Consider the following 25990-nt stretch of genomic DNA (forward strand, 5'->3'; position numbering starts at 1 on the left):
ATAAACACTTAGAAATGCACACGATCACATCTATTTGAACCAGTGATATTTGGCCCCTGGGGATCCCTGGACTCCAGTTCGAAAACGTTTCACCATTAGCACATTTATTTTAAAGAACATAACATAGGGGGAAAAGTTAATATAAGATATAAAATATAAGAGTTTGCTTTGTTTAACATTTTGGCATTTACCTACACTTCATAGGCGTTTTGATAGTAATCTTTACTATTGTTCTGATACTAGAAAATACAACGTAGATAATTTTACGGAAATCCAAAATAAAATCCTTACAATCCATATTCCTAACAGATGTCATACTACAATAAGAATTCTTTACGCTATTTATCGTTATAAACGTACGCGCCGGAGCGGAGTAGGCGGCGTCATGGGCGGAGTCCAATGCATGACGTCAGACGCACGCAATCTCTACCTCACATCCTCCCGTCGACCTCGCGCCACCGCCCGCTGACAGCAAACACGGAAGCAGCATGGCGTCCAGCAGCAACAGCGCGCAGAACAGACTCCGGATCATAGCCGGACATCTGCAGAGCCGCGCGGGCGTCGTTGCGCAAGACTGCAAAGCCGAGGTGCCCGGATCCGACACGAGCAGACTGACACCGGTACCGAAACGAAGGTACGTGCGCGCGCGCGTGCGCATCAACCTGCTGTCTGTGGGCTTGTCTCGATCAGCTCCCGAGACCGTGAATCGGTATATTGTGTGACGTTACACGGGTCCGGGCACTGGTAACGACACTGGCTCCCTTCTCAGCGGGACGCCGTTCACTTATTTCCCCGTGACGTAAGCGCGTCGTTATACTTCACAGCTGATACGAATCAACAGCCGACATCTCTCTGCCTTTACTTTTTATATCCGGTTTATTGCGAAACAGTTTCATTGTTCTGTTGCACAAAGTTGCTCGTTTAAGTGTCGTGTTGTCTGACATCGTTTGTTTATACTATACATAACATAACGTAGCGTCAGTCTTTTCAAAAGTGACCTGTCATGAAGTTCGTAAACCTTTTCGGTTTGAACGCCTTCAAAAATTATCACGTGATTTCCGGTAAGGTAACATTGCGGTGCATTGTTGGAATTTTGAGGTATCGCACGTTTCAGTGCACTGAATGGATTTAGCGAATGAGACAGACATTGCGAAATGTGCGATTAATCGAAAATTAATCGTAATCGTCATCAATTACATAAACAATTTAACCGAGGTAAACGATTATTGTGGATAGGTAGGATAAATCCACAGCGCTTTCCTTTACAGTGGTTCAGCAGTGCTATTTCTTTACATTTATCTTTCAGTTAAGTTTATTTTCTATGTTGTTTTAAAGGTAATCGTGTTAAATAATCGGGATTGGCCAAATATGATTTGCGTCATCATGGAGCAGCTCACCCTTTGGTCGGTGTCCTGTCTACTGAGCAATGGAGCAGATTGAGACACAGCCGTCTCGGCACGTCTAACATACACATGCATCATTGACATCATCTAAAAACACGTGTAGTTGTGTTATAAAGCGATGTTGGGAGACTGTGTGCGCTCGAATCGTTCTGCTGTCTGAACAAAGTCTCCCTTCATTGTCAGAAGAGGGTGCGCTGGAGAGAGATATCTGCACACAGATGGACACATTCATCCGTCTTCTGCTTTATTGTCTCTTTCATGCATACGCCATTCACGTTACACTCATATCAACACAAACCGGTCCCACCAAACACAATAATACAGACTTGCTTAAAAGACAGTAAACAAATCTAATCTGCTGTTTCACTTTTATGTGAATCATGTCAGCGAGCGGTGACAAAAATCTATTTTTGTTAGTTTTTCTGTAATGACATCATTCAGAGATGACTCCTGTGGTACGCTGATGACTGATGTTCAGAAGTGCTGTCGTTCTTTTATTTTTGTATTAAAGTTACTATAATGGTGACACCTGCTGTTGTTGTTATACACACCTCTTATATATAGGTGTATAGATGCCATGTACTGATATGAAGTATGACGGCTTGTATTTTGTATGTTTAAAGCTGTGCTCTGATTGGATGAGAGCTGGGGTGGTCTGACTTAATCTTAACTTCCTTCACTGTGTGTAGATGACACTCTGCTGCCATCTAGTGTTTAACATCAGCTGCAGATCCTCTCGAAACTGGAGGATTGATAAATGAACAATATCACATTAAAGAGTTGACAGAATGAGTTCAGATATTATTTACAGTGACCGGACTGAACTCATTTTGACTTCAACTTGTAGAATGAATGTGTTGAAATGGTAGACTGTACTGTGTACACGGAAGAATATATTTGTGTAGTTCATTGATAACGTACCGCTGGAATGTCCTTGTGTGTTTCGAGAGGTGTAAGACGGCTTCATTTATTGTTTGTGTCTTGAAACCGAAATGACTCCGGTGACGAGATAACCACCACACGTAGTTTCAACACATCATTATCAGTGTTACGGCATATATTTCATTGAAGAACTCTCTTTTTACATGACGTAAGGCTAGTTTATCAATATTTCAATATTTAAACATGATTTAACATTATTTTGTTTTATTAATGTATATACGAAGAAAGAACATTTTTGTGTGTTTAGACACATACTTAATTATCACACAATCTACATGTATATTACTCGATGTATATTGTGACATTTTACAGTTTTCATTTGTTACAAAACATAAAGAAGACATTAACTTGTGTTTAAAGGATATCTTTTATTATGTTGTTTTTATCCTGTTGCCAGATTGACAGATTTTAATGTGGTTGCTCATTAAATTGCAATTTAGTTTAAAACAAGAACAAACCATTTGATGTGAGATTAATGTAGTTACATTTATACGTACAGTAAAAGTTCTTAACAAACTCCGTGAAACAAGTCATAATATCTTTTGTTTCTAAACTATGTTGTGTTAGGGTTTTTTGTGCAGATTTCTGGGGTTTGGCAGTGTTTAGATGACATAGAAACACTCAGCAGCTGTTGACTTGGTCTGGTGGTGACACAGATGATAGATCATCAGTTAGATTTTCAACATCCGTCTCAGTTTGTGTCAAACTCAGAAGATACTGACCGAGATTCTGTTCACTAAAAAACAAACACTGTTAATTTGATTTGCTTGTTGTTTGTTTCTTAGTTTTTTGGTGTACGGTAAAATAACATTCATCAAATTCATCCGGAGGGACCAGAGTCTTCAGAATTTTAGCACAAACGTTTCCTTCACATCATCTCGTCCTTCATTCAGTGAATAGATCATATTCGATATATCTGAAGGTTTTTTCAACGTAACCTTTATGATTGTCATTTGAACTTTTATCAAAGTGGTTTTGTCTGTTATATTATTACAAAGATAAGAGTTGTTTATCCCTGCGGGCCGCTGTAATATGTCCAGTATATTTGTAGACTGTGATAAAGGTTGTGTAAAGTCTCTCTCTCTTTCTCTTTCTGTGTGTGTCTCAGGCAGGAGATCATGAAATGGAACGGCTGGGGTTACAGCGACTCCAGGTTCCAGTTTAATAAAAAAGGTCAAGCAGAGTTCACAGGTAAAAGGTGAGTGTGATGAGAAACAACCTGTCTCATGCCGTACACGTTCAGCTGTCTTAAATCTGCAATCTGACGTGAGATATGAAATGGGATATTTCATAAGACAAAGGCCGTTCACCTTTTATCTTCTTTTGTTTGTTTCTGTAGAATGTTGTGATGAATTGTGTGCACAAAGTGTATTAATCGTGTCAGTTTGGATTTCAGTTTTCAAGAGAAATATATTTGTCACAGTGTGTTTCTTAACATTTCAAGGACTGACGCACGATGTACAGACACAGTGGCGCTGTGTAATCTTAACAGATGAGGTCGCCTCTCTGGCACATGTCATCTGAACCCATTCATTGCATTCAAAGAGGCAACAAAAGAAAATTGATGAGACTGAAGCATCTGCCAAGAATATTCTGCAATTCTGGAGACTATCAATGATCTGTTTTCTCCTGTTAACAATCGTCTGCGTGCAGTGTAAAAACCAGATCACCGCTGTATAACACACACCTGGATTCATGGGTTATCCAGCATCTCCGTGCACACACGCACAGTTTTGCTCTAGTGGCCGCTGTAGTGTCTGCACCGCTGTGTATACACATCAACACAGAACTTTTGACAGAATGAGGACAGACCGGGAGACCGTGTCCTAATTCACATACTTAAAAGATGTACTTTGCTATAGGGATATAGTGTGTATAATGAATAGTATTTGGGTTTGGAAAAAACCTCCTGATAGCACAGATCCTGTTTGTCATGCACCGGTTCTGTGTATATCGCACACGTTTCCTGTTTACAAAGTGAAAAGGAGAAGAGTGCACTTACGAGAAATAACAAATATTTGTAGACTTCCACAAAGTGGTGACACATTGGTCAGCCAAACAGGTAGCCTGGTCCCCAACCTTACAAGCCACTGCCTTGAGCTAGGTCAGACCATTTCGTTTCATTCAGATTCATTTCCATAGTGCTTTTTATTCCATTCAAATGTTTCTATTCTACCAGACTAGGAGGAAGAGTCACAGGTGGCTGTGTTGATCTGTGTGTTTTGTGTTCAGGTATCGCTTGAGTGGTCTGGTTCTGCCGAGTTTGAAGGACTGGTTTGAGGGCACGTTTGGAGCGAGTTTACAGCATAAATCTCTTGCTACGGTGAGTAACTCTGCCTCTGACGGACTCTTGTTTCACTCGTGTGTGTGTTTGACTGTGTTTGTGTGTTCTCCTGTAGCCCACGCTGAATTCAAGTGCAGTTCCCCCTCCTCACTTGAATGAACCCTTCATAGAGGATGTGAAAGCAGCGGGCATAGCTCTGTCACATGATACAGAGGACCGGGTCTTCAGGGCTCATGGTAAAGAATCACTGTTTTGTCTTAGAGTTCAGTAATAGTTTATTACATATTCAAATATATTTAAAATAGTTTAGACAATTATATATTGTGACATTATTTACTCACCCTTATGTCATTTCACACCTGTATAAGTTGCTTTGTTGTGATGAACACAGTGAGAGATATTTGTACATCATGTGGGACATCATTGACTGCCGTAGCAGGAAACATTTAATGGTGAACTGAAAATGTACAGGTTTGAAACAACCTGAGGGTGAGTAAGTGATGACACTATTTTCATTTTGGGAGAACTACCCCTTTAACAGTGTCAACATATATTATACATATATATCAACAGTCATTTTCACATAAACGGTTACCGTAAATCTAAATATTTTGTTTTATGTTACCTTTAGTTCAAGAATTGTCAGCTGACATTTGTACTTATGAGCACCACATATCATATTTAAAGGATAATTTTCATAATAACTTTAGAACGATAACAACGGCATATTTAACTACCATCTAATTTACAGTGTTGTTAAGCTGTTCGTTTTATTACGGTAACATATGAAGAGTTTATTTCCAAAGAGAGATAACTCAGTTTTAAAGTTTCAAAAATCATATTTTTCAGGTTTTTATTGTGTTAGTTAGCTGTATTTTGTTGAGTTATTATAGCTGTAGTTTGATTGATATTATTGGAATGCACAATAAAAAAATATATTTTTGAAAATAAACTCTTCAAATCATTTTTTCATTCTTATTACCAAAGTTTTTGCATTACACTATATGTGGATTTAAAAACAACATGGCAATATGTGGCACACGATTGAGCGCGTCTCTTTCTCAGGTCACTGCCTGCATGAAATCTTTGCTCTGCGTGAAGGGAGGATTGGACGGGTGCCGGACGCCGTGGTTTGGCCGAGTGAGTAACTGCAAAGATTTATGATCCAGCTTAATGCATCGATTGCTACATATTCATGAGGGAACCGGGAGCTTTGACAACCAATAATACGCTGGCTGCTTGAGTAGCTGCTCTCTGATTGGTTGAGTCCTGACAGAACTCGTTAAAATGAGCTGTGATTGATGGCGGAGTTTTGATTAGCTGCAGGCGTCCCGGGCGGTCAGCAAATCATGGGCGTCCCTCTGAGACCTCCCCCTTCTGTCCTCCCGACTCAAACCCCCCCAGCAGATTATCCCACAGACATCACTGAGGCTCCTATACAAAACCTCCTGCGTCCTCCGGCTCTCTCGTAGTTTTATAAGGTCGTGATTATTTACGTTAGTAAACGATATATTCTCACAGCATGTATTCATCTTTTCAATGTTAGTTGATACAAACATGGTTGTTTATTCGTGTCTTTGCGGGATGAACAAGTGTAAACAGATACGACGTTTGATTTTAAATATGTTTTGTTAGTTCACACGTTAACACATCGTGAATTGATCTCATCGTATGTTACCATATGAGCTAAAAAAAAATTCAATTGACCCTTTAGAGCACGTTTACATGATGAAAAAGGAAATTGTTTTTTAAAGTTTGAGGTACACACGACAGCGTTATCAAAACGATCTGCATTTTCATGGATCTGGGACAACGCTGCATTATGCATGCCAGGCCAGTGGATGGCGCTGTTGTGCTACAAAGAAACACTACTTGCCTGCGCACACATGCGTAAAGCCTCTTCAAGTGTTTTTAATGCACGTTGTTGGCGTTGACGTGTGTTTATCATAGTGTGTATATAAGCACTATGTCTCCGCTGGCATTAGTGGTGCAGTAAATATACTTTTTGCTGGAGAAATGATTAAAAAGTGTGACGCGACACAAACATGCACATGGAGGCCGACATTATTGTTTGGTCAATGCGTGCACGTGCCTACAGATCGAACGGACAAGACGCATGCGTATGACGTCATCGTTTTTGCAAAACGCCGCTTTCAGAGTTAACACAGAAACGATAATGCAGTCGTTTGCAAAAACGTGCGTTTTCAGTCCCACAAAACGCTGTTGTCGTCTAAATGAACAGCCAAACGCATAGAAAGCCTTCTGTTTTTCATTGAAAACGGCCTCTGAAATTTCTTGGTAAATGTCTCTTTGTGTTGTGCACAGAGCATCGCCAAACTATCACCACCTCATCTGAGGAAACTGATGTAGCCTACTTCTCCAATCCCTAGGGATGAAATCAAGTTGTGTCCCGCTGTTTATTCCCTTTCACTTGGAAATGTGTGTCACATTATTGCGCTGTTTACAGTGGCCAGTCAAATGTGCTCTTATAGGTCAGTTAGAGGTCGTCTGTATTTTTCTCATGGTAACGGTATTGACCATCATATAGTTAGTGCCAGGGATGGAATTGGGGAAACCACAGAACAGCAAAATCCAGTTTATCATATTATCATTCAGGTTGCATTTCAGAATAAATATGACAAAGTTGTGCCGTTCTTTTGTTTCGTGTGCTCTGAAGAATGTTATGCAGGTGTGTGATGTGATGCTGTATTTGCAGGTTGTCACAGTGATGTGGAGAAGATCGTAGAACTGGCCTGTAAACATGACGTCTGTTTGATACCCTACGGAGGCAAGTACATCAAAAGACATTACAACCCCTGGATAATGCTTCCGGGGTGATCAAGAACTCTCTTTTTCTCAGGTGGTACGAGTGTGTCCAGCGCTCTGGAGTGCCCTCGTGAGGAGACTCGCTCCATCGTGTCTTTGGACACATCTCAGATGGTGAGCGAATCGCACACACACACACACAATGTGTGACTACATCCACAGTAATCCAGAAACATTTCAAAAGTGTGTTTTTGTTTAAAAACCATCTCCGTCCGCACTAGTGTTTCCTGTAGCTCAGTGGTAAGGTCGTGCTTTGGATCCAAAGGGATCGCACATACTTAGAAACAAATGTATAGGATAATGCAATGTAACTTTGGATAAGCGTCTTCCAAATGCATAAAATGCATACAATTTTAAATGTAGTGTTTTTTTAAATTGCTCATCACCACTGAAACGTCTGAATATGTGCTTGTAAATACTCTCTGCTTCTGTGCTTCAAATATTGAACCGCTTCAAAGTAATGAATATAAGTATGTAACACACATCAAATATACTAAATAGAAAAAGAAAAACATTCTGAATATAATTGGCCGCTACAAAAAGTTTTTGTGAAAAAACAAAAAAAAGCCGCTCCAGTGTGGACAGAAGGTCAAAACTGAAAGGAAAAAGTTGCATTTCCGATGAAAACGTGTGAGCCTGAACAAGGCCGGTGTGTTTCATCTTGTGCTTTGACCTTGGCTGACCTGTTTGAGGGGTCACAGAGTGCAGGGGTCGCGTACATGAAAGGCAGCGAGTCATGAGCGCTCGTGTTTTATGAGCGCATTGGTGTGATTGATAGCGGAGGGGCGGAGCCACCTGTGGAGACGGGGCTGTTTCCTGAGGAGTGTTTAAACCCTGCGGGAATCCGGGGACAAACGCTCAGAATGAAACGCACACCAGCTCACATCCAGACGGCTTATGTGGCTTTTGAATGCTACTCTGATTTGTCGGCGAGATGGGAAAGGCACGGCCGATACAGTTTGGCTTCAGATGAGACCTAACGCAGCTGCACACACATCGTGACCTCTCTCTGTCCTGGCTTTCTGAGCTCAGATATGTGGGTTGAGTTTAAGAGCAGTGAATCAGTTTGACATGTGCTTTCGTGGAGCCCCGCGAACAGACTCAATGTCAACATCCCTGCACTTTAATCAAAATCTGTTTTTGTTCAAATAGGAGCTTGAAGCTTCTTATTCAGATGCGGAGGCTGCTGTGCCTCTTTAGCTTAATCTGATAAATGACTCAAGTCCTTCTGGGAGGTCACTGTAGACCATCATTTTGATGAAATGATCAGAGCGAGTTGTACGCCATGTTTATGTTCATCGGACGGATCACCGTGTGACACCCAAAGCTGGACATTAGTATTGTTTTTAAAATCTGCTTTACAATGAAACACACAGTTTCCGCTCCTGCTGAAAGAGTTTGTGTTATCATATAACTGCATTTACATTCATATGGGTTTGCTTGGTTAAGATGTTTCGTTTCATTTTTTATAAAAAGTGTTTTTAATGGATTCGTGAAGTGAATGAAATGTTCTTTAACTCTTCTGTCTAGAACCGAATATTGTGGGTGGATGAGAAGAATCTGACGGCTCGTGTGGAGGCAGGAATCATCGGACAAGACCTGGAGAGACAGGTCCGTCTACACACGGAATGAACATACAGACTCACACTTATAAAGACACACACACACACACGCATATAGACATTCATTCACTCACTCACATAAACACACTCACACACACTCACATAAATACACTCACTCACATAAACACACACACACACACATACACACAGACACAGACACACACAGACATATAGACATTCATTCATTCACTCACTCACATAAACACACACACACAGTCACATAAATACACTCACTCACTCACATAAACACACATATAGACATTCATTCACTCACTCACATAAACACACACACACTCACACACACATATAGACATTCATTCACTCACTCACATAAACACACACACACACACACACACATATAGACATTCATTCACTCACTCACATAAACACACACACACTCACACACACATATAGACATTCATTCACTCACTCACATAAACACACACACACACACACACAGTCACATAAATACACTCACTCACTCACTCACTCACTCACATAAACACACATATAGACATTCATTCACTCACTCACATAAACACACACACACTCACACACACATATAGACATTCATTCACTCACTCACATAAACACACACACACTCACACACACATATAGACATTCATTCACTCACTCACATAAACACACACACACACACACACAGTCACATAAATACACTCACTCACTCACTCACTCACTCACATAAACACACACACACACACACACACACACACACGCACGCACGCACACACACACACACACAGGCATATAGACATTCATTCCCTCACTCACACACACACACACACAGACATATAGACATTCATTCATTCATTCATTCACTCACTCACATAAACACACACACACACACACACAGGCATATAGACATTCATTCCCTCACTCACACACACACACACACACACAGACATATAGACATTCATTCATTCATTCATTCACTCACTCACATAAACACACACACACACACACACTCACACAGACACAGACACACACACGTAGGTTTAGAGCAGATGGCTCTATTAAAGTTTAAGAAATGCCGCTGGTGTGTGTACGTGTTTGTGCACGACAACATGACAACACTGTGTGTGTAAATGCAGGTTATATCCTGAGCACAGATGGCAGCACATTAAAGTTTGTGTTTCTGAGGGGTTCCTTTCATAAAACATTTATGGAGCGTGTGGTTTATCTGAGACTGATCAATATCATCATGAGCTCTCACACTAACACCACCATCACACTGACGCCCTCCATATTGACATTACACCACAGAAACACTGATTCCTGTGTCCAACTGTACAATGTGTGTGTGTGTGCAGTTAAATGAGCGCGGTTACTGTACGGGTCACGAGCCCGACTCCATGGAGTTCAGTTCTCTGGGCGGATGGGTGGCCACGAGGGCGTCGGGCATGAAGAAAAACATCTACGGCAACATCGAGGACCTGGTATGTTTAATGATGTCTTCTGACACGTGTGTTGTGAGTCTGGGGATTGGACTCATCCTGTGGTTTGGATGTGTGTGATGTTTCCAGGTGGTGCATATAAAGATGGCGACTCCCAGAGGATTGATTGAGAAGAGCTGTCTGGGGCCGCGTATGTCCACCGGACCTGACGTACATCACTTCATACTGGGCTCAGAGGGTACGGACATGTGCTCGTGTGTGGTGTTATGAGTGAACGTCACCTCGTCCTTGAAATCAAACGTTTGATGTGTTTTTGTACCCATATTGGTTAGCATAATACAAAAAGAACACACTCTTACGTTCATGCTGATTAAAAATGCATTGCATACATTTTTAATATCGATGATAAATTGTTAAACTTTCATTCTGTAGTCGGAAACAGTTTGGAGAATAAGAATGAAAGTGTTTGAAAGCAGCGCTCTAATGAGAAATGGCGTTTTACTCTCGACGATAAGCCCAATTCCCTCACAACAAGAAGTTTCACTTTTTAAGTGAAAACTGGAGATTGATTCTCGGCCGGTCTTCATACCACAGTCCAGATTAACAGACGACGCGATGGATCTGAACTTTGTGCTTCACATGTTGGATGTGTGGGAAATGATATTTATGACATCATCAATGAAGTCCTAAAGTAATGTGAGCAGGTCATTTCATCGCCGGGTTCAGGAGAATCGTCTCAATCTCTTAATGGCTCGTATTAGACGAATATTTCCCAGAATGAATCTGCATTCATTAAAGATTCATGATTCCATTAGGAGTGACATCTGGCTTTTGTAATGATGGTGTAATGTCACAGGACAGTAAAGACGAGGCCCACGTCACCTTCACAAACTTCAGCAGATGAGAGAATGAGCTGTTGTGTTTACAGGGGTCATGAGATCTTTTACTTGGATGTAAGCTGCGAGCGTGTGAATGTTTCATAGTCAAGCAGAATATTTGGGGTTAAACTCTTTCTGTTAGCAATGATTTCAACGTTGGTACACGTTCAGCCTTCTTGAGAAGCAGTTCATGATTTTACAATATTTATGACGGAGCGTGAAAATGTGAGCTTCACATTTGCTTCTCTTCTTCGATTTCTGTTAGTGCTGCACAATGTGCTAGTGCTACGGTAGCATCGAGATGCTAAAGCATCAAAGTATCCCTGATATTTATAAATAGTAATGTAGCACATTATCCTTCATTTGATCACTTACAAGTTTACTTTGCTAAACTTGTTCATCCAATATTTTGAATTTAGACTTCGATACGAAACTCAGACGCTAGATGTCAATGTACCATACGCATTCTTTGCTTGCCTGCGAAAGAGTGCCTTATGGTTTCCAAATGTTTCTGCATTCACCGGTTGATGCGCGCATGTCAAGTGAAACTGTCTATATGCTATGATTTATCCTATATGCTACTATAGATAATACTACAGAATATTGTAGTGTACTGTATAATTCGGTTTACAATAGTAAATTCAAAATGGTTCATTTAGATGTGTGTATTAAGGAAATGAGCTTTATTTAGCAGATTTCAGCGACTACTCGCCATAGTGATATTTTAGAGAACCGCGAGATATGTTTATGGTACTGTGACAACCCTAGAGCGTTACTATAAACAAGATTGCTTTAGTAAACTGAGGATTTCAGTCTACAAAGTTTACGTTGATGCACAACATTTAGGAGAAGACGGGTTTTTAGCAACATACCCAGCACTCATTTTCTCCGAATTATTATTATTTTCCCAGGTAAACGTGCCCTCTGACCTCATCTAACCTCACAGCACACACAGTTTCTCTGTGTATTATAAACTCACAGCACGTCTGCTGTGGACTCTCAATAATGAGCCTCAAACCAGAGACGCAGGGTTCCCCTCATGGTTCAAAGGTCATGCAGGTTTGGGACGGAAGCACGCTGCGCTGGGCCCTCTGTGGCTCTGTTTTCTCCCAAAAGTGTTGTTTGATACTGACCTGCTTTATGTCACAGAATACACCGTCTGTAAATCTCCCAACTTCCTTTTCGTAGAGGAGGAAACTTGAGCGTTTGTGTGGAAATGATCCTGCAGATCTCCAGCAGAGATGCAGAGGCCGCGGGTCGAGCGTGTGCGTGTGATTTTGGCTTTATGGTTCTGGCGTCGCACACACTCGCCGCACTGCAGTCAGACTGAACTGAACAACAATCCTCATGTGAAAAGAGCAAAAAAACATGACTCCCAGCAGACCAACAGCATGCCAATGAACACTCGCCAAACACCAGATGCTTGTTAACAAAATTGGCTTAGGTGATGTCGTAAAATTGTCCGTTCGCTCAGTATTTTTAGGACCGCTTGCTTTAATTTTGCGAAATGTATTCTGACCTTTATCTACGTTTTTAGTTACGCATTTGTAAAGACCAAAAACAGTGTTTACAAGAGTTTAACATCCCGTCATAGAACAAGAATTGATATTATATTACAATCTTTGAGCTGTAAGAAATATTTTTCCTCCGTCGTTAGTTTTGTGTCATGTGTCTTGTTCTTCAGGAACTCTGGGAGTGGTGACTGAAGTTACGATGAAGATCCGACCCATGCCCGAGTATGAGAAATACGGATCTGTCGTCTTTCCAAACTTCCAGCAGGGTGTGGCGTGTTTGAGAGAGATCGCCAGACAGGTTGCTAAATTAAAATCGCACACACACACACATATATATTTATATAACTATAAATAAAGAGTTTATTTCCAAATTTATTTCAAAAATCATGTTTTTATTGTTCATTCCAGTTCAATCAAACTGCAGTTGGTTTGTTTTGATTTAAGCAGTAATTACTCAAAAACTACAGCTATGACGTAATAAAAAAACATATTGAATGATTAACATTTCATGTAAACGAAATTTCAGATGTTGTGTAAATGTTTATAAAACGGGGAATATAAGTTTTGTGTATTTTTCATTGGATGATTTCATAACATCGCAACATCACGACTGCAGAAAGAAAACACACACACACGTTGCTACATCAGTAATAAATTAACAAAAATAATGACAATGCAATGATTATACGAAATAATGTACCTTTAATTCAGCGTTGTGTGAGCTAAGGGTTCTGGGTAATGGCCTCAGATCCAGTCAGCTTCTCATTAGTCCGGTGGTGCTGATGTTGCTGTTATTGATGACCGCAGCACTGGCACTTTATGCAACGCTGCTTGTTATTAGTCCATAAACAAACTGTGATCCAAACTTAAAATTAAATTATTGATTATGCCGTTCAGTACCTACACAATGTTACCGTCTGTTTCCTGTTGCCCAGGGTCTGCCTTTAATAAATCCCAACAAGTGCGCTTCATTTATTGTATTTTATGTGAATATATAAACGTGCTTTGTTGTGCTTGGGGGAATGATTGTATTATTTTATCTTCTCTACTTTAGAGATGTGCTCCAGCATCTATTCGGCTAATGGACAATGAGCAGTTTCAGTTCGGTAAGTGTGAAAATGGACATTATGTTGAGTGTCTTTGGGTAGAACAGTTATATTTAGGTATCATTTTCTTCCACAGCGACCAGCGAATAAACATGTCTGACTCAAATGTATGGGTTATGGTAATGTAACGCATGGTTAACAGGAAACGGGAAGATAAAGCTGGAGATACAGAACAAGTCTGCTTAAAAATGATCTGTTATGTGTTCTCGTATCCCCTCCACTGAGACGGATTGAAAGATTGAGCGTTTGTTTTTGTTTTAATGACTTGTTGTTGTTGTTGTTTTGTGTATTCATTACATCAAGTGGTTTAATTTGGTGTGGTGTAATTTATCTCCGGAGAGCTGGCGCTGAAATTGATCATTATTTTAGCAGCTGAGCAGCGAGCGAGCGCACAAACACACAGTTCAGGAACAATGAAAAATGGCTCTGGCAGCAATTACGCTCGCAGCGCGCCGCGACTTTATAACGCTACATGCGGAGATGTGGGGGAGTTCGTCAGGGGTTGCCAGATATTTCTGGAAAAGTTCCCCCCGTCTCCAGGGAGCTCATTAAGTCTCTGTGTTTTCATCCAGCGTGCGCTTCTGAGCGAGAGCGATGTATTGAGTGTTTAATGAAGACTCCGGTCTCTGTGATCGTAATAGTTTTTGCATCATGTACGCTCTCTCAGCGCTGCAGTGTGGCTGGATCTGTATTATAACGTTAATGAGTGTTACAGCGCCTTCAGACACACTGACTGTGCTAAGATCAGAACTGTTAAACCTGACAAACTAAAGGTCTTTTCAATTTGTAAAGAACTAAATAAGGCGTACTGGAATAAAACTGCAGGAAACCGTCGAGTGTGCTCAATGTGTCAGGGCTGAGTTAATGGGTTTAGGAAGGGATGACAGATGATCGTGTACATTATATGTATTCGATTGATGTTATGGCACATAAGCCTAAGTGTTAAGGGTCTCATCCACATCATCTACATATCCGGTTAACCTCCCCATCTCGCTACTACTTTTCTTCATAAGTATTGAAAAGCCGCATGGTCTGACAAACTTCACAGTTCCAGGTTTTGTTGAAGCTTAAAGGCCCGCGTATGAAATTTAGTGTCATCTAACGATGAGGTTGTGAATTGCAACCAGTGGCTCACTCCACCCCTCCCTTTCCTACGGTGGCTCTCACAGGATTAAGATGTCGTCATGAATTTGCGTCTTTGCTGAAGGAGATAACGCATTTATGAAACGCTGTCTGTAGAGCAGTTTGTCCGCTTAGGGCTACTGTAGAAACAACATGGCGGATTCCATGTAAGGGGACCCGCGGTGTATGTAGATAGAAATAACACATTCTAAGGTAATAAGAACATAAGGCTTTATTATGAAAGGTCTTTATACATCTCTGCACACATAGTTACGTATAATATATTGCATTTCTCTCAATAGATCCTCAAAAGATTTAAAATTGTATTTTTGCTTCATTCATATTTTTGTTTCCCCCAAACATTAGTCGCAATTTAAACGATTTATAATCATACAATAATTGAAATGATAAAATTGTAATTTCCACCTCTGGACTACATATAGAAATGACTTACTGTACTATAGTGTGTGTCTTCGTATGTGTGTGTGTTTTTATCAGACGAGCTGAATCACAATGATTTATCTCTCTCTCTCTCTCTCTCTCTCTCTCTCTCTCTCTCCAGTCATTACTGTGCTATTGTTCAGACGACTAATAAATCTGCGGGTCTGTTGGGAAATTCATGGGGGGTTGTGAACAGGGGGATGCGCGAGTGTTGATGACATCACACACCTCTGATATAAACTGCACTGAAGGATTTCTGATGGTTTGTTTCGGCAGGTCACGCACTCAAGCCGCAAGTGTCCTCCATATTCACATCGTTCTTGGACGGGTTGAAAAAATTCTACATCACAAAGGTGAGAGGGGTGCGGCTTCTGTTGACAGCCCCCCGGAGTGCCTGATTGAGCACTGGCTCTTTGTCATCTGATGGTGTGTTGAATGTGTCAGGTTTTGCACATTGTCGCTGTCCTTTCATATCTTCATATTTTGATTTCCTTAAGGAGTATGAAAACTCTACTTTTCCAACGCTGTATTAAATCAATGTTTTTATTTTAAGGACAACAAGGGTACTTCATGTTTATATGAACAGACTTTTTACATCTCTCTTTTGAAAATACGAAACTTTAACGCAAATCAATATTTCATTTCTATGAATTTTGATTTGGTTAATAAGAGAGTGATGTGGTGTCCTGATCGCTCCGTCAGGGTTTATTTGACTAGAACGACAAGCTGACTGTACAATGATAAGACCCCCACCTACGGAAAACCTTTAGGGTCTTTATATAAACCGAAAGCCCATTCATAATGCTTGTCGCTAATATACAACAAGACCAGTAGGATTTGGAAAAGCAGGCTGTGATATGATCGGCTGATATTATTTTACATGGCCTCAGTGAGAAAGGCATTTCGCAGGTGGAGATTATTACACAAGCATTGTTTATGTTAGCGTAAGACTGAGCGAGTTCTGTATTTATACGCGTGATGTGTTGTCAGTTTAAAGGATTCGATCCGCACCACCTGTGTGTCGCCACGCTGCTGTTTGAAGGGGATCGCGAGAAGGTTTTGCAGCACGAGAAGCAGGTTTACGACATCGCAGCCAAATTCGGGTAAGAACGTGTTGGTTTCTGTATGTTGGTGTCTAATCAATGGTGTTTCTATAGATCTAGAGTAACTGTTGGAGCACAGGTCATGCGTGCGGTGACCTCTGACCTTCACTGATCTTTCTGATTCTATACAGAAGTGGTTACGTTTGTCTCGGGCCTTTCATCCTGTCTCATTCATCACACCTCATTCAGTCTGTGTGTGAGAACAGATTGAAGGATTTGAGAATATTTCATTAGAGCTTGATTTTGATGGATAGAGGGTGAATCTTACCAGTGACCTTATTGAACCTCTGCTCCTGGGTGTGCGTGTGTCCTGATAAACCCTGTATATAAAAAAAGACCAAATATCCCCTTAGAGATAGAAACACTGGCCGTTTTGTGTCTGGCATTTCCTGGTCCCCATGAGATGAAATTCGTAAAAATGAAACCGTGTAAAATGGTTTAGGAGATCCAAGATACTATAGATGTACAAAACCTGTGACATCTATAGAAAACCCCCATTAAACATGGAAACCGAAGCTCAGCAGGCCACATTTCTACTGTGCTGATGATATATGTGTTCTCTGTGGTGTGCGTGTGTGTTTCAGGGGTCTCGCAGCAGGAGAGGACAACGGTCAGAGGGGATACATGCTGACATTTGTGATCGCGTATCTGCGGGTGTGTTACCAAACTCGAATCACTTTTCTTTTAAAGACACGCTTGGCTCCGTTTCAAAGCTAGCAGTCGGTTGATATGGTTGTTTTCATGGCCAATGGCGATATAACACTGATGTAATTACAGTAAATGAGAGAAGTTTTTCTCATGAAATAGGCAATTCATTTATTAAATGTAGACGGGGTGGTTATTGATTGAATAAATATAAAGGAATATATAGTATCGATTCACTACTAACTAACATGTATAATAATAGCGATCATACAATATTTGTATCTCCGTCACCTCACGTGAATTGAAACATTCAGGGCCCAGAAACAATAAAGAGAGCCTTCCAATGTTCATGAAATCATCATTTCTAGATGTATTGCTGTCATTCCAGTCCAGTGTCTGTTGAATTTCAACAAAATCAAACTTCAGGAGCGACAGTCAAGACAAAAAACTGAAAACTGTGAGAGATCAGGGTTATCACATACATCAACTTTTCCTAAATGCATGTTGACACGTTTCTGTATAAGTGAACATGAACTTGTTTTCTTTGCGGTATTTGAGGTCTGAAAAAACACAGCATCTTGTTATTTTCACCTGTTTCTCCAGTTTTGGTTTTCTGCAAATAAATGCTAATAGAACCAATATTTGTATTTCCAATTCGTGATAAATAGTGTTGGTAGTTTAAAGAATGAAACAAAAAAATGTACCTAACCACATACCTATAAGTCGTTGAAAATAATGTTGAGATGCAAGTGTTAATCTGTCAATCACGAGGGCAAAGCCACGGAGCGATGTTGTGTGATGTGATGTTTTTAAATGAGTTTTGTGATGGTGTAGCTGTAAATGTTTGACCGATTTAATATCTCTTTAAACATGCAAGTTGTGCGTTGAATGTCGTGTTAAATCCAGTGTCCTGTGTGTTCAGGATCTAGGGATGGACTACTATGTGATCGGCGAGTCGTTTGAGACGTCTGTGCCGTGGGACAGGTGAGAGGTTACATTGTGCTCGCGTCCGAGGGCTTTACTGGAATCACAAGATGAGAGGAACAAACATGGAGACGAGCAGAGTTCTGCTGCGGGCGTCTGTCACGTCACTGCAGGGTTTCAGTGTGGATCTGTTTTCTTTCTCTTTCAGGGTGTTGGACTTGTGCAGGAATGTGAAGGAGAGGATTGTGAGGGAGTGTAAGGAGAGGGGCGTACAGTTTGCCCCGCTCTCCACATGCAGGTAAACACACACGCAGTAATCTGAAGGGGGGGCCAGTCGCATAGCAATGCCCTAGCAACCAGACCTGGCAAATAACCAGAGCAGTGTTAAAGTCACTCTTTTAAGGCTGAAGTATAGTTCCCTTTGTACGCTCATGCTAGGGACAGGGTACAGTGCGCGTGACGTCAATTTCGGCAACCGCTGGATTTTGTTACAAAGTACATGCATGTCGCGCATTCCATTTCTTGCAGTGATTAGTCTAACCACCAGGTGGCAACAGTGTCTTGGGAGCATCGATTCAAGGTAGTAGAAGAAACCCTGTAGGCCGGGAGAGGTATTGCAATATGTCGAAAGCGGATTCAAAAGCAGTATTCTTTCCACGGCTGTGCATTTGGCTGTACGCGTACTCTCGCGGACACAAGAAAAAGTGTGCCACAGGCTTTATCTTACAGTAGGCATGAAACAGACACAGAGACAGAGAGATCAGATCTGTTTGTCAGGCATTTGTTTTCGTTGTCGTGTGCTTTCTCACCGTGACTGATGTGGCCATTTAACCTCTGCAAAACCAGATAACACAAACTCACAGCTCGCAAACTTTCTCAGTCTCAAAGTCATAGGTAACATTTTACGTGTGTTTCTTTACAAAACAATTGAAGTATCCTACTATAATCCTGGTTTAGGCTAATCGCTGTCCTGGAAAAAGCCCTAAACGTTTAACGGTGAAGGTTATCTTTTCTATCAAATTGGAATATTGTCTGTTTGACAGCTTTCCCAAACCCCCCCAGCCATCTGCCATTGCTCCACAAACTGATATTCCTACAGTTGTCTCTGTATACTCTTTAACAAAATCTTCTCAAATGTACACAAAGAAATGACACCTTAACATTTTCAGAAGTATATTAAAGCATGTTTTTTTAAATCATGTGTTTTGCTTCTTCTAGAGTAACACAGACGTATGACGTCGGTGCTTGTGTGTATTTCTATTTTGCCTTTAATTATCGAGGTCTGAGTGATCCCGTGCACGTCTACGAACAAGTGGAGGTACGTAAACAACGTATTTCTTTATTTCAGATTATCAGTTTAAAGGGATACTTCACCCAAACATGAATATTCTGTCATCATTTCCTCATCTTTCCAAATCTGTATAAACGTCTTTCTTCTGTCGAACACAATTGACGAATGAAGGACAGCAAACATTTCTGTGGCACTTTTGACCACCATTGTATTTTTCCTACTATGGAAGTCAATGGGGGGCAAAATCTGTTTGGTTATAAACATTCTTCCAAATATCTGTCTCATCTAAACAAACACATTTATACAGATTTGAAACTCGTGAGGAAATGATGACAGGCGACAGCTGAGTTATAGTTTTGATTTAGTATTATTAATATTTTAAATATTAAATATTTTAAATCATTTTAGATGTTTATTTAAAGTTTAGCAGTTTTGGTATATGCTTTTGTCATTAAATAATTTGCTCTAGTTTATTTTTAGTTTGCTATGTTAGACTAAGTTTTATTTTAGTTTTTGTTCATAATTATAATTTGAGTGCTTTAAACTTACTTCAGTTCATTTTCCAGGCAACATTTCCATTTTTCATTTAGTTTTTCCAAGTCTAAATAAATCTCTTTAGTTGAAGTAAATCTTGATAATACACATTTCTTCTTTTGTCTCTGTTAATGTGCAGCACGCAGCCCGAGAGGAGATTCTGGCCAACGGAGGAAGTTTATCTCATCATCATGGGGGTAATTTCATACAGAAATCTGTTTTAATATAACGAAACAAATGATTTTATTCTCACTGACGGATGCAAACATTTTCCCTTGGCCTCTAGACATGGAAAAGGAAATTTCATGTTTGATCTTGAATTTTGGTCTGTGGTTTGTCCTGGTTTATTGGCTTTGAAACGCAACTTATCTACATTACCATCCGCCTGCTGTTAGCTAAACGTCACCAGACTCATCAATCACACACACTCTCTCTCTCTCTCTCTCTCATGTCTCTTAAGGCTGTTTATAAATACAGTATATGACTGTTAGAATGAAGGAAAGGAAATGTTTTGGTAATATTTACAAACTTTCCTAACAACAATGTAAAGAAAGTCTTGACTTTAGCACAGAACATAAAGTGCGCGTGTTTGGGGGGTCTATGGGGGTCTCTGTAATTGTGATTAATAGCAGTAGCGTGGTACTGTCTGCCCGCCGACAGGCCCTTTTGTCTGCACACACAATCACGGCATGACAAATGAAGTGTGTGTGTGTGTATCGCTAAAAACAGATGTAGTCTGGGCTGGCGAGGTGGGAGGGCGCACACACTTTACTAACCCGTGTTTACCGTTGGTCAGAGCTGTGAATGCAGTTTGCCAGACCACCTCTGTCTCTGAGACGCACATTGACCACATGTACACACATCTAAACAAACACACAGATGCCCTTTGTTCTTTTAAAAACACTGAAAGGTTTTGGGGAAATATCCTCTGTTTAAGACGGATAAGAAAATAAAGACGGTCAACACAAAAATGCTTGAGCATTCAGCGAGAGACGTGCATGCGCTACAGAAACACAGAAGGTTCAGGATCGAGGGGTTTATCTTTTGTCAATTAGTCGCTATTTTGTGGATGCTTCAAGGCACAAAAAAGTCGTTGGTAGGGCTACATGGTCTTAACGATGCGATAACTGGCTAAATGCAATATGCATAATGCTTAAAGTTTGTAAAATCACACCGCTTCATCAAACGTGCGCACCTGGCCTGCAGTTAACTTTCGGTCGGTGTTTGGCTTAGTGTCTAATGATACAACTATTTATAATTTGTGTAATTTATGTTAACATTAGTTTAGATAGTTATTTTATTGTATTAAATAAACTATTTGTTTAATGGGTCCTCTTGTTTTGAAGCGTTTAAAGAAACCCTATGGTATACTGCCAGCTAGCGGTTGATCTTGGTATCGCAGTCTAAACTCGAAATATTGAAGAGGCAAGTTTAGCCAAGTAACACTTCTTCTTGGTTTCTTTGGCTTGTTATCAGATATAATCTTCAGGCGCTCTATTGTGTGTTCATGTGTACCGGAAGTTAAGGGCAGTCCACGACCGTGCCCATGCGCAGTAACGTTTGTTTATGTTGTCACTTTGAAACCATCTATATTAAATTATATTTGAAAACTGAAAATGATAAAATCATCATACATGTTTCATACATTTTGTTAATTCATTCATGTATCGTTCTTCTTTGGGAAAAGAAAGCATCCACATAAAACACGTAACTTTTTGATTATGAAAATCATTCAGTTATTGCAAAGAATGTGCATATCGCAATTGCCATAATTCACAATGACTGCGATGAATTTGCAAGTTGTTGCCTTTTTTATTCATCGAATCAAATCAACTCATATGAGCTGATTCACTAATACGGCAATGAGGCCCAAGAAGCAGTGTGTTACAGGGCATTGTGGCACGATGCGAAGCGGTTACATGAAACATTGCTACGCATATGGAATGTTTCATACGTAAAGAACTGACCGTTTTATAAACTGAATTACTTCACACCACCATCCCAGTCATTGCGGCTCAGAGTTGAAACCTGTTTTTGGTTCCCTGACCCAGCTGATTTACATTCTTGTGGGTCGTGGCTGCAGGAGTTTTGTTTGTTTGGCAGCATGCAGACTGAGTTTGATGCTCTGTAGCTCAGCGTGATGATGGTGATGCAGGAGGATGAGCAGCATGCATGTGTTTGTGCAGGTGAAGACCTGGGGTACCAGATCAAATGGCGTTTGATTGCATGTACCCAACACGTGCGCCGGTCTCGCGCTTTTTTCGCGCCTCTGTTTCTGCGTTTTCTGGCTGCAGATTTTGCATGTCTCAGCTGTACCGGAGTGCTTATGAGAGATGAACACTGACAGGCTCGTGATGGAAAGAGAATACGAGTCGATGGCGAGATGATAGATGTGTAAATTATCTCCGTGATGGAGGCAATGATGCAGTCAGGCCACCTTCTGTTTCTCTCCGCCGCCCAGCAGAGACACACACGCAATGCTGGGGTTTGGAGGAGGGGCTCATGAACCCCGCTTGTGATTGGTTGGTTGTGCGATTGGTGGGCCGGCCATCTGTTTCTCCATATGCATGAGAGGACCACGGGTTGGGGTGTTGCCAATAGCTAGCTGCCCTTGCCCTAAACGCCGCCCCTTTCTGAAACATTGACGTATAATGTCACGAAATGCTCGCTTATCAATCATATAAGGCGTGAAAGAGAGAGAGAATAGAGCAAGTGTGGACTGCTGTTCTCACAAAAGATTATTACAACATTGTTTTACAGACAAAAAACATCAAGCTGAATACTGTGATTTGGGAACTGAATGAAAAAAAATCCTGTTCATGTTTGAGGGGTTTGAACATCCCAAAATAGACACCTGATTCATTTTAGCTGAATTGGAAAAGTTACAAAATGATTCCTAAAATTCCTGCTTCATCTTATTATTGAGTGTGAAATAATTGTATAAGAAACATGTACGTTAGATGTGTTTGCTTTCAGGTCTACATTCAGACAGACAGATGGTGATACAGGCAGATACTGAAAGTGAGACAGAAAGGCAGAGAAACTGAGAGAGAGAGACTATCTGATAGTGAGACAGGCAAGCGGAAAGATGGGGAGAGAGAGTGAGAGAGAGAGAAAGAGAGCGAGAAACAGACAGTCTGATGGTGAGACCGAAAGAGACAGGCAGGCAGAAAGAGAGAGAGAGAGAGACAGACAGGTATAGAGTGAGACAGTAGTGATTAGAGCAGGAGGGCGAGTGCTGCTGTGTTGTGGTTTCTCTCTGCTGGGACTTTGATAGTCTGCTGCTCTCCATAAATCACATCATGCAAAACATCTCAGTGCTTCAGCAGCGTCGCCCACCCCCACAACATCCATCATCATCATCATCATCCACACCGGACCATTCACTTCCCGCTGTCTCTCTCTCTCTCTCTCTCTCTCAGTGGGAAAACTCCGGAAGGAATGGATGAAGGAGAGCGTGTCCAGCGTGGGTCTCGGCATGCTGAAGTCTGTGAAGGAGTACGTGGACCCTCAGAACATCTTTGGGAACAGAAACCTGTTGTAATTTAACAACACTGATTTGTTTCTGATGATCATTATTGATTTAAACTTCATCATCCATATTCTTCTTGTGTGCACAGAACCATGATTAACCAACTCTTTGATTTTCATCAACACTATACTCTGGTGTTATTGTAACCTTTGACCGATCGGAGTATGACATCAAAGCCAATGACTCTCGCGATACAATGATGTCATGTGCCGATCGGTGTGCGTTAACCCCACATCCCTCTGGTCTTCCTATTGATCGTTTGATATGACAGGATTTTAATACTGTAATGTCTCTGTGTTTGGCACTACTGTTGTGTTTAGTACGGTAGACGTTACTGAATTCTGTGCCTTCTGTCTGTCTTAAACTCCTTACTCTGTTCTTGCCTTTTATATTTGTCAGCTTAAACCGTTTCCATTAAAACCTTTTATATATAGATGGATAAAGCTAATGATAAAAGCAAAACGAAAGTCATGTTGCACCCCGTATTCTAAATCAAATCTATATTTATGAGTAAGACGATTAGAGCCGTTTTAAGGGCCATTACAATTTTTACATGATGCAAGAAACTTGAATTAATACAGAAATGAAAATCATCTTGACTTAATGATGATTCAGCATTTCAATATAATACAACAAATGTTTTATACAGTTATCTTATGTATTTCAGGAGGTACTTCACTAATGTTCTTATCAAATGTTCTCATTATATATAGTTTACTGCTGAAAATGTAAAAGTTGTATTAAAAACGGTCCCAAAAGATACAGGTGATGCATTGAGGTGAAATCTGACCTCAGTTTTGTGTCGACCCTGGTGAATCCATAAGGTTGATGTTGTATGTTCAAGAGCTCATGCGTGTTTTCAGCGTGGTTCGGGATGTGACTGATGTTGTGTATATCAAATCTTTCCCCTTGTGTTCTTACCAAAGACTGTCGGCACACGCTTCAGCCTCACACACGTGTGTACATGCTGTAGGCTATATATATATATAAATCCATGAGTCCGTGTTCACTGAACATTCATCGTGAGAAATTGTATTTTTTTAAAGACAAAATATGCAAAACGCCAGAGCTGATCGTAACTTGGATCTAAAACATTATCTGTGACTGTTACATCCCTACACATCTTTCCATTTGTCGTTGAGGACAAACGAGTGCATCTTTTGAAGATGGCGTCCTTTTATTTCCCAGAATGCATCAGACCTCAAACGTCTGCCTTGTGCTCATTCTCCTCTTTGTTGTTCTGTTATAAACAGCAAACGGTGGCGTGGCGTGATGTCATCCGCTTTAGTAAGAATTATTTACCCCAAAATATAAAATGACTTCCTGTGAAACAGGTGATGCAGTTGAGCTTCCCTCCTCGTGTCTTTGAGAGGGTTAAGATAAGACAATGTTTGTTACAATGAGATGCGAACACGGTTTTACAATTTAAAGACCAGAAATATAGTATATAAGGAGTCATATGGAATATTTATCCTTTTTGGCCAATGAAATCCACAGAAGGTCACACACACATTTTGGGGTAAACTCTCCCTGTAATAAAATCATTGATTTATTTAGTATTTTAAGATGATAAGTGACCCAGTATGTATTGCATTTAACAGGAATTAAGCTTTACATTTTCATAAAACCTAAACCAATAATCACATCGCCTTGCAGGGTCTTTGTTCACAAGCCCCGCCCACTGCGGTTGTAAGCCACGCCCCATCCCTGTCAAACAGCCCTTTTCATTCATCCTTTATAAAGTGTCTGAATAGCTTTATCATTTGTGTTATAAATCCACACGTGTAACCCTTTCTGTCTTAATGAAACTGAAAATGAAGGATTCTCCTCTGAATGTTCCTGAACGGTTTCATCTTCGATCACGTTTTACTACAAGAATCACAAAGTGTGTTAACAGATTTGAATCTGATGAAACTGTCCTCGTCTTTTGCCAGATCTCCTGATCGTGTGTTTAATATCCGAGTACATCTTGTCAAAGCTGTTTGTGCAATAAATTAACATGTTAGAACATTTGCTGTCTTCATTATTCATGCGGTACTATAGAGTATGTGATACTATATGTGATATAACAAATAGGTTTCATAGGCAGCCCTTAGAAAAGTTAAAGGGGTTTTACCATAGCAAAAAAGTGTAAAACCATGAATGTTCATCATTTGTATTACCATGATTTTCCTACAAATATCATGTTTAAACTATGGCCATTGTTGGGAGACCACAGTTAGTTTGGCATACACAGTGATTCTATCAAACCACCAGCCGCATCTACTAATGCAAAGCATGAATGTGCATAAATGTGTCTAACCACATGGTGTCGCTCTGGAGTGATTTCTGTCTATAAGGGCCCTGTCCCTAATGCCACACTCCACACTTGGTGACGTCAGGTGGTGCAGACCTGTAGGGCACGAGTT

At 40.6% G+C, this 25990-nt stretch overlaps 1 protein-coding gene across 1 annotated transcript; it reads left to right on the top strand.

The window, feature by feature from the left end:
- The first annotated feature begins 376 nt into the window (after positions 1 to 376).
- agps (alkylglycerone phosphate synthase) lies at positions 377 to 25594 on the top strand. The gene is made up of 20 exons (XM_079463666.1): positions 377 to 634; positions 3454 to 3543; positions 4578 to 4668; positions 4745 to 4865; positions 5695 to 5769; positions 7346 to 7417; positions 7490 to 7569; positions 8986 to 9066; positions 10409 to 10534; positions 10622 to 10730; positions 13055 to 13182; positions 13939 to 13990; positions 15830 to 15906; positions 16544 to 16656; positions 17241 to 17310; positions 18224 to 18285; positions 18434 to 18523; positions 19444 to 19543; positions 20190 to 20247; positions 23473 to 25594. Exons 1-20 carry the CDS (start codon positions 489 to 491, stop codon positions 23592 to 23594), a joined length of 1863 nt encoding a protein of 620 aa, XP_079319792.1. The 5' UTR covers positions 377 to 488; the 3' UTR covers positions 23595 to 25594.
- The last annotated feature ends 396 nt before the right edge of the window (positions 25595 to 25990 follow it).

This window comes from Barbatula barbatula, assembly GCF_947034865.1.
Source record: "Barbatula barbatula genome assembly, chromosome: 9".
In the NCBI taxonomy this organism is placed as follows: domain Eukaryota; kingdom Metazoa; phylum Chordata; class Actinopteri; order Cypriniformes; family Nemacheilidae; genus Barbatula; species Barbatula barbatula.

Bases quoted from the DNA above. Each gene is read 5' to 3' on its own strand.
- agps (XM_079463666.1), top strand. From the start codon at position 489: ATGGCGTCCAGCAGCAACAGCGCGCAGAACAGACTCCGGATCATAGCC. The intron at 9,067-10,408 runs GTCCGTCTACAC...GTGTGTGTGCAG, and splicing joins GACAAGACCTGGAGAGACAG to TTAAATGAGCGCGGTTACTG. The intron at 16,657-17,240 runs GTAAGAACGTGT...TGTGTGTTTCAG, and splicing joins GACATCGCAGCCAAATTCGG to GGGTCTCGCAGCAGGAGAGG.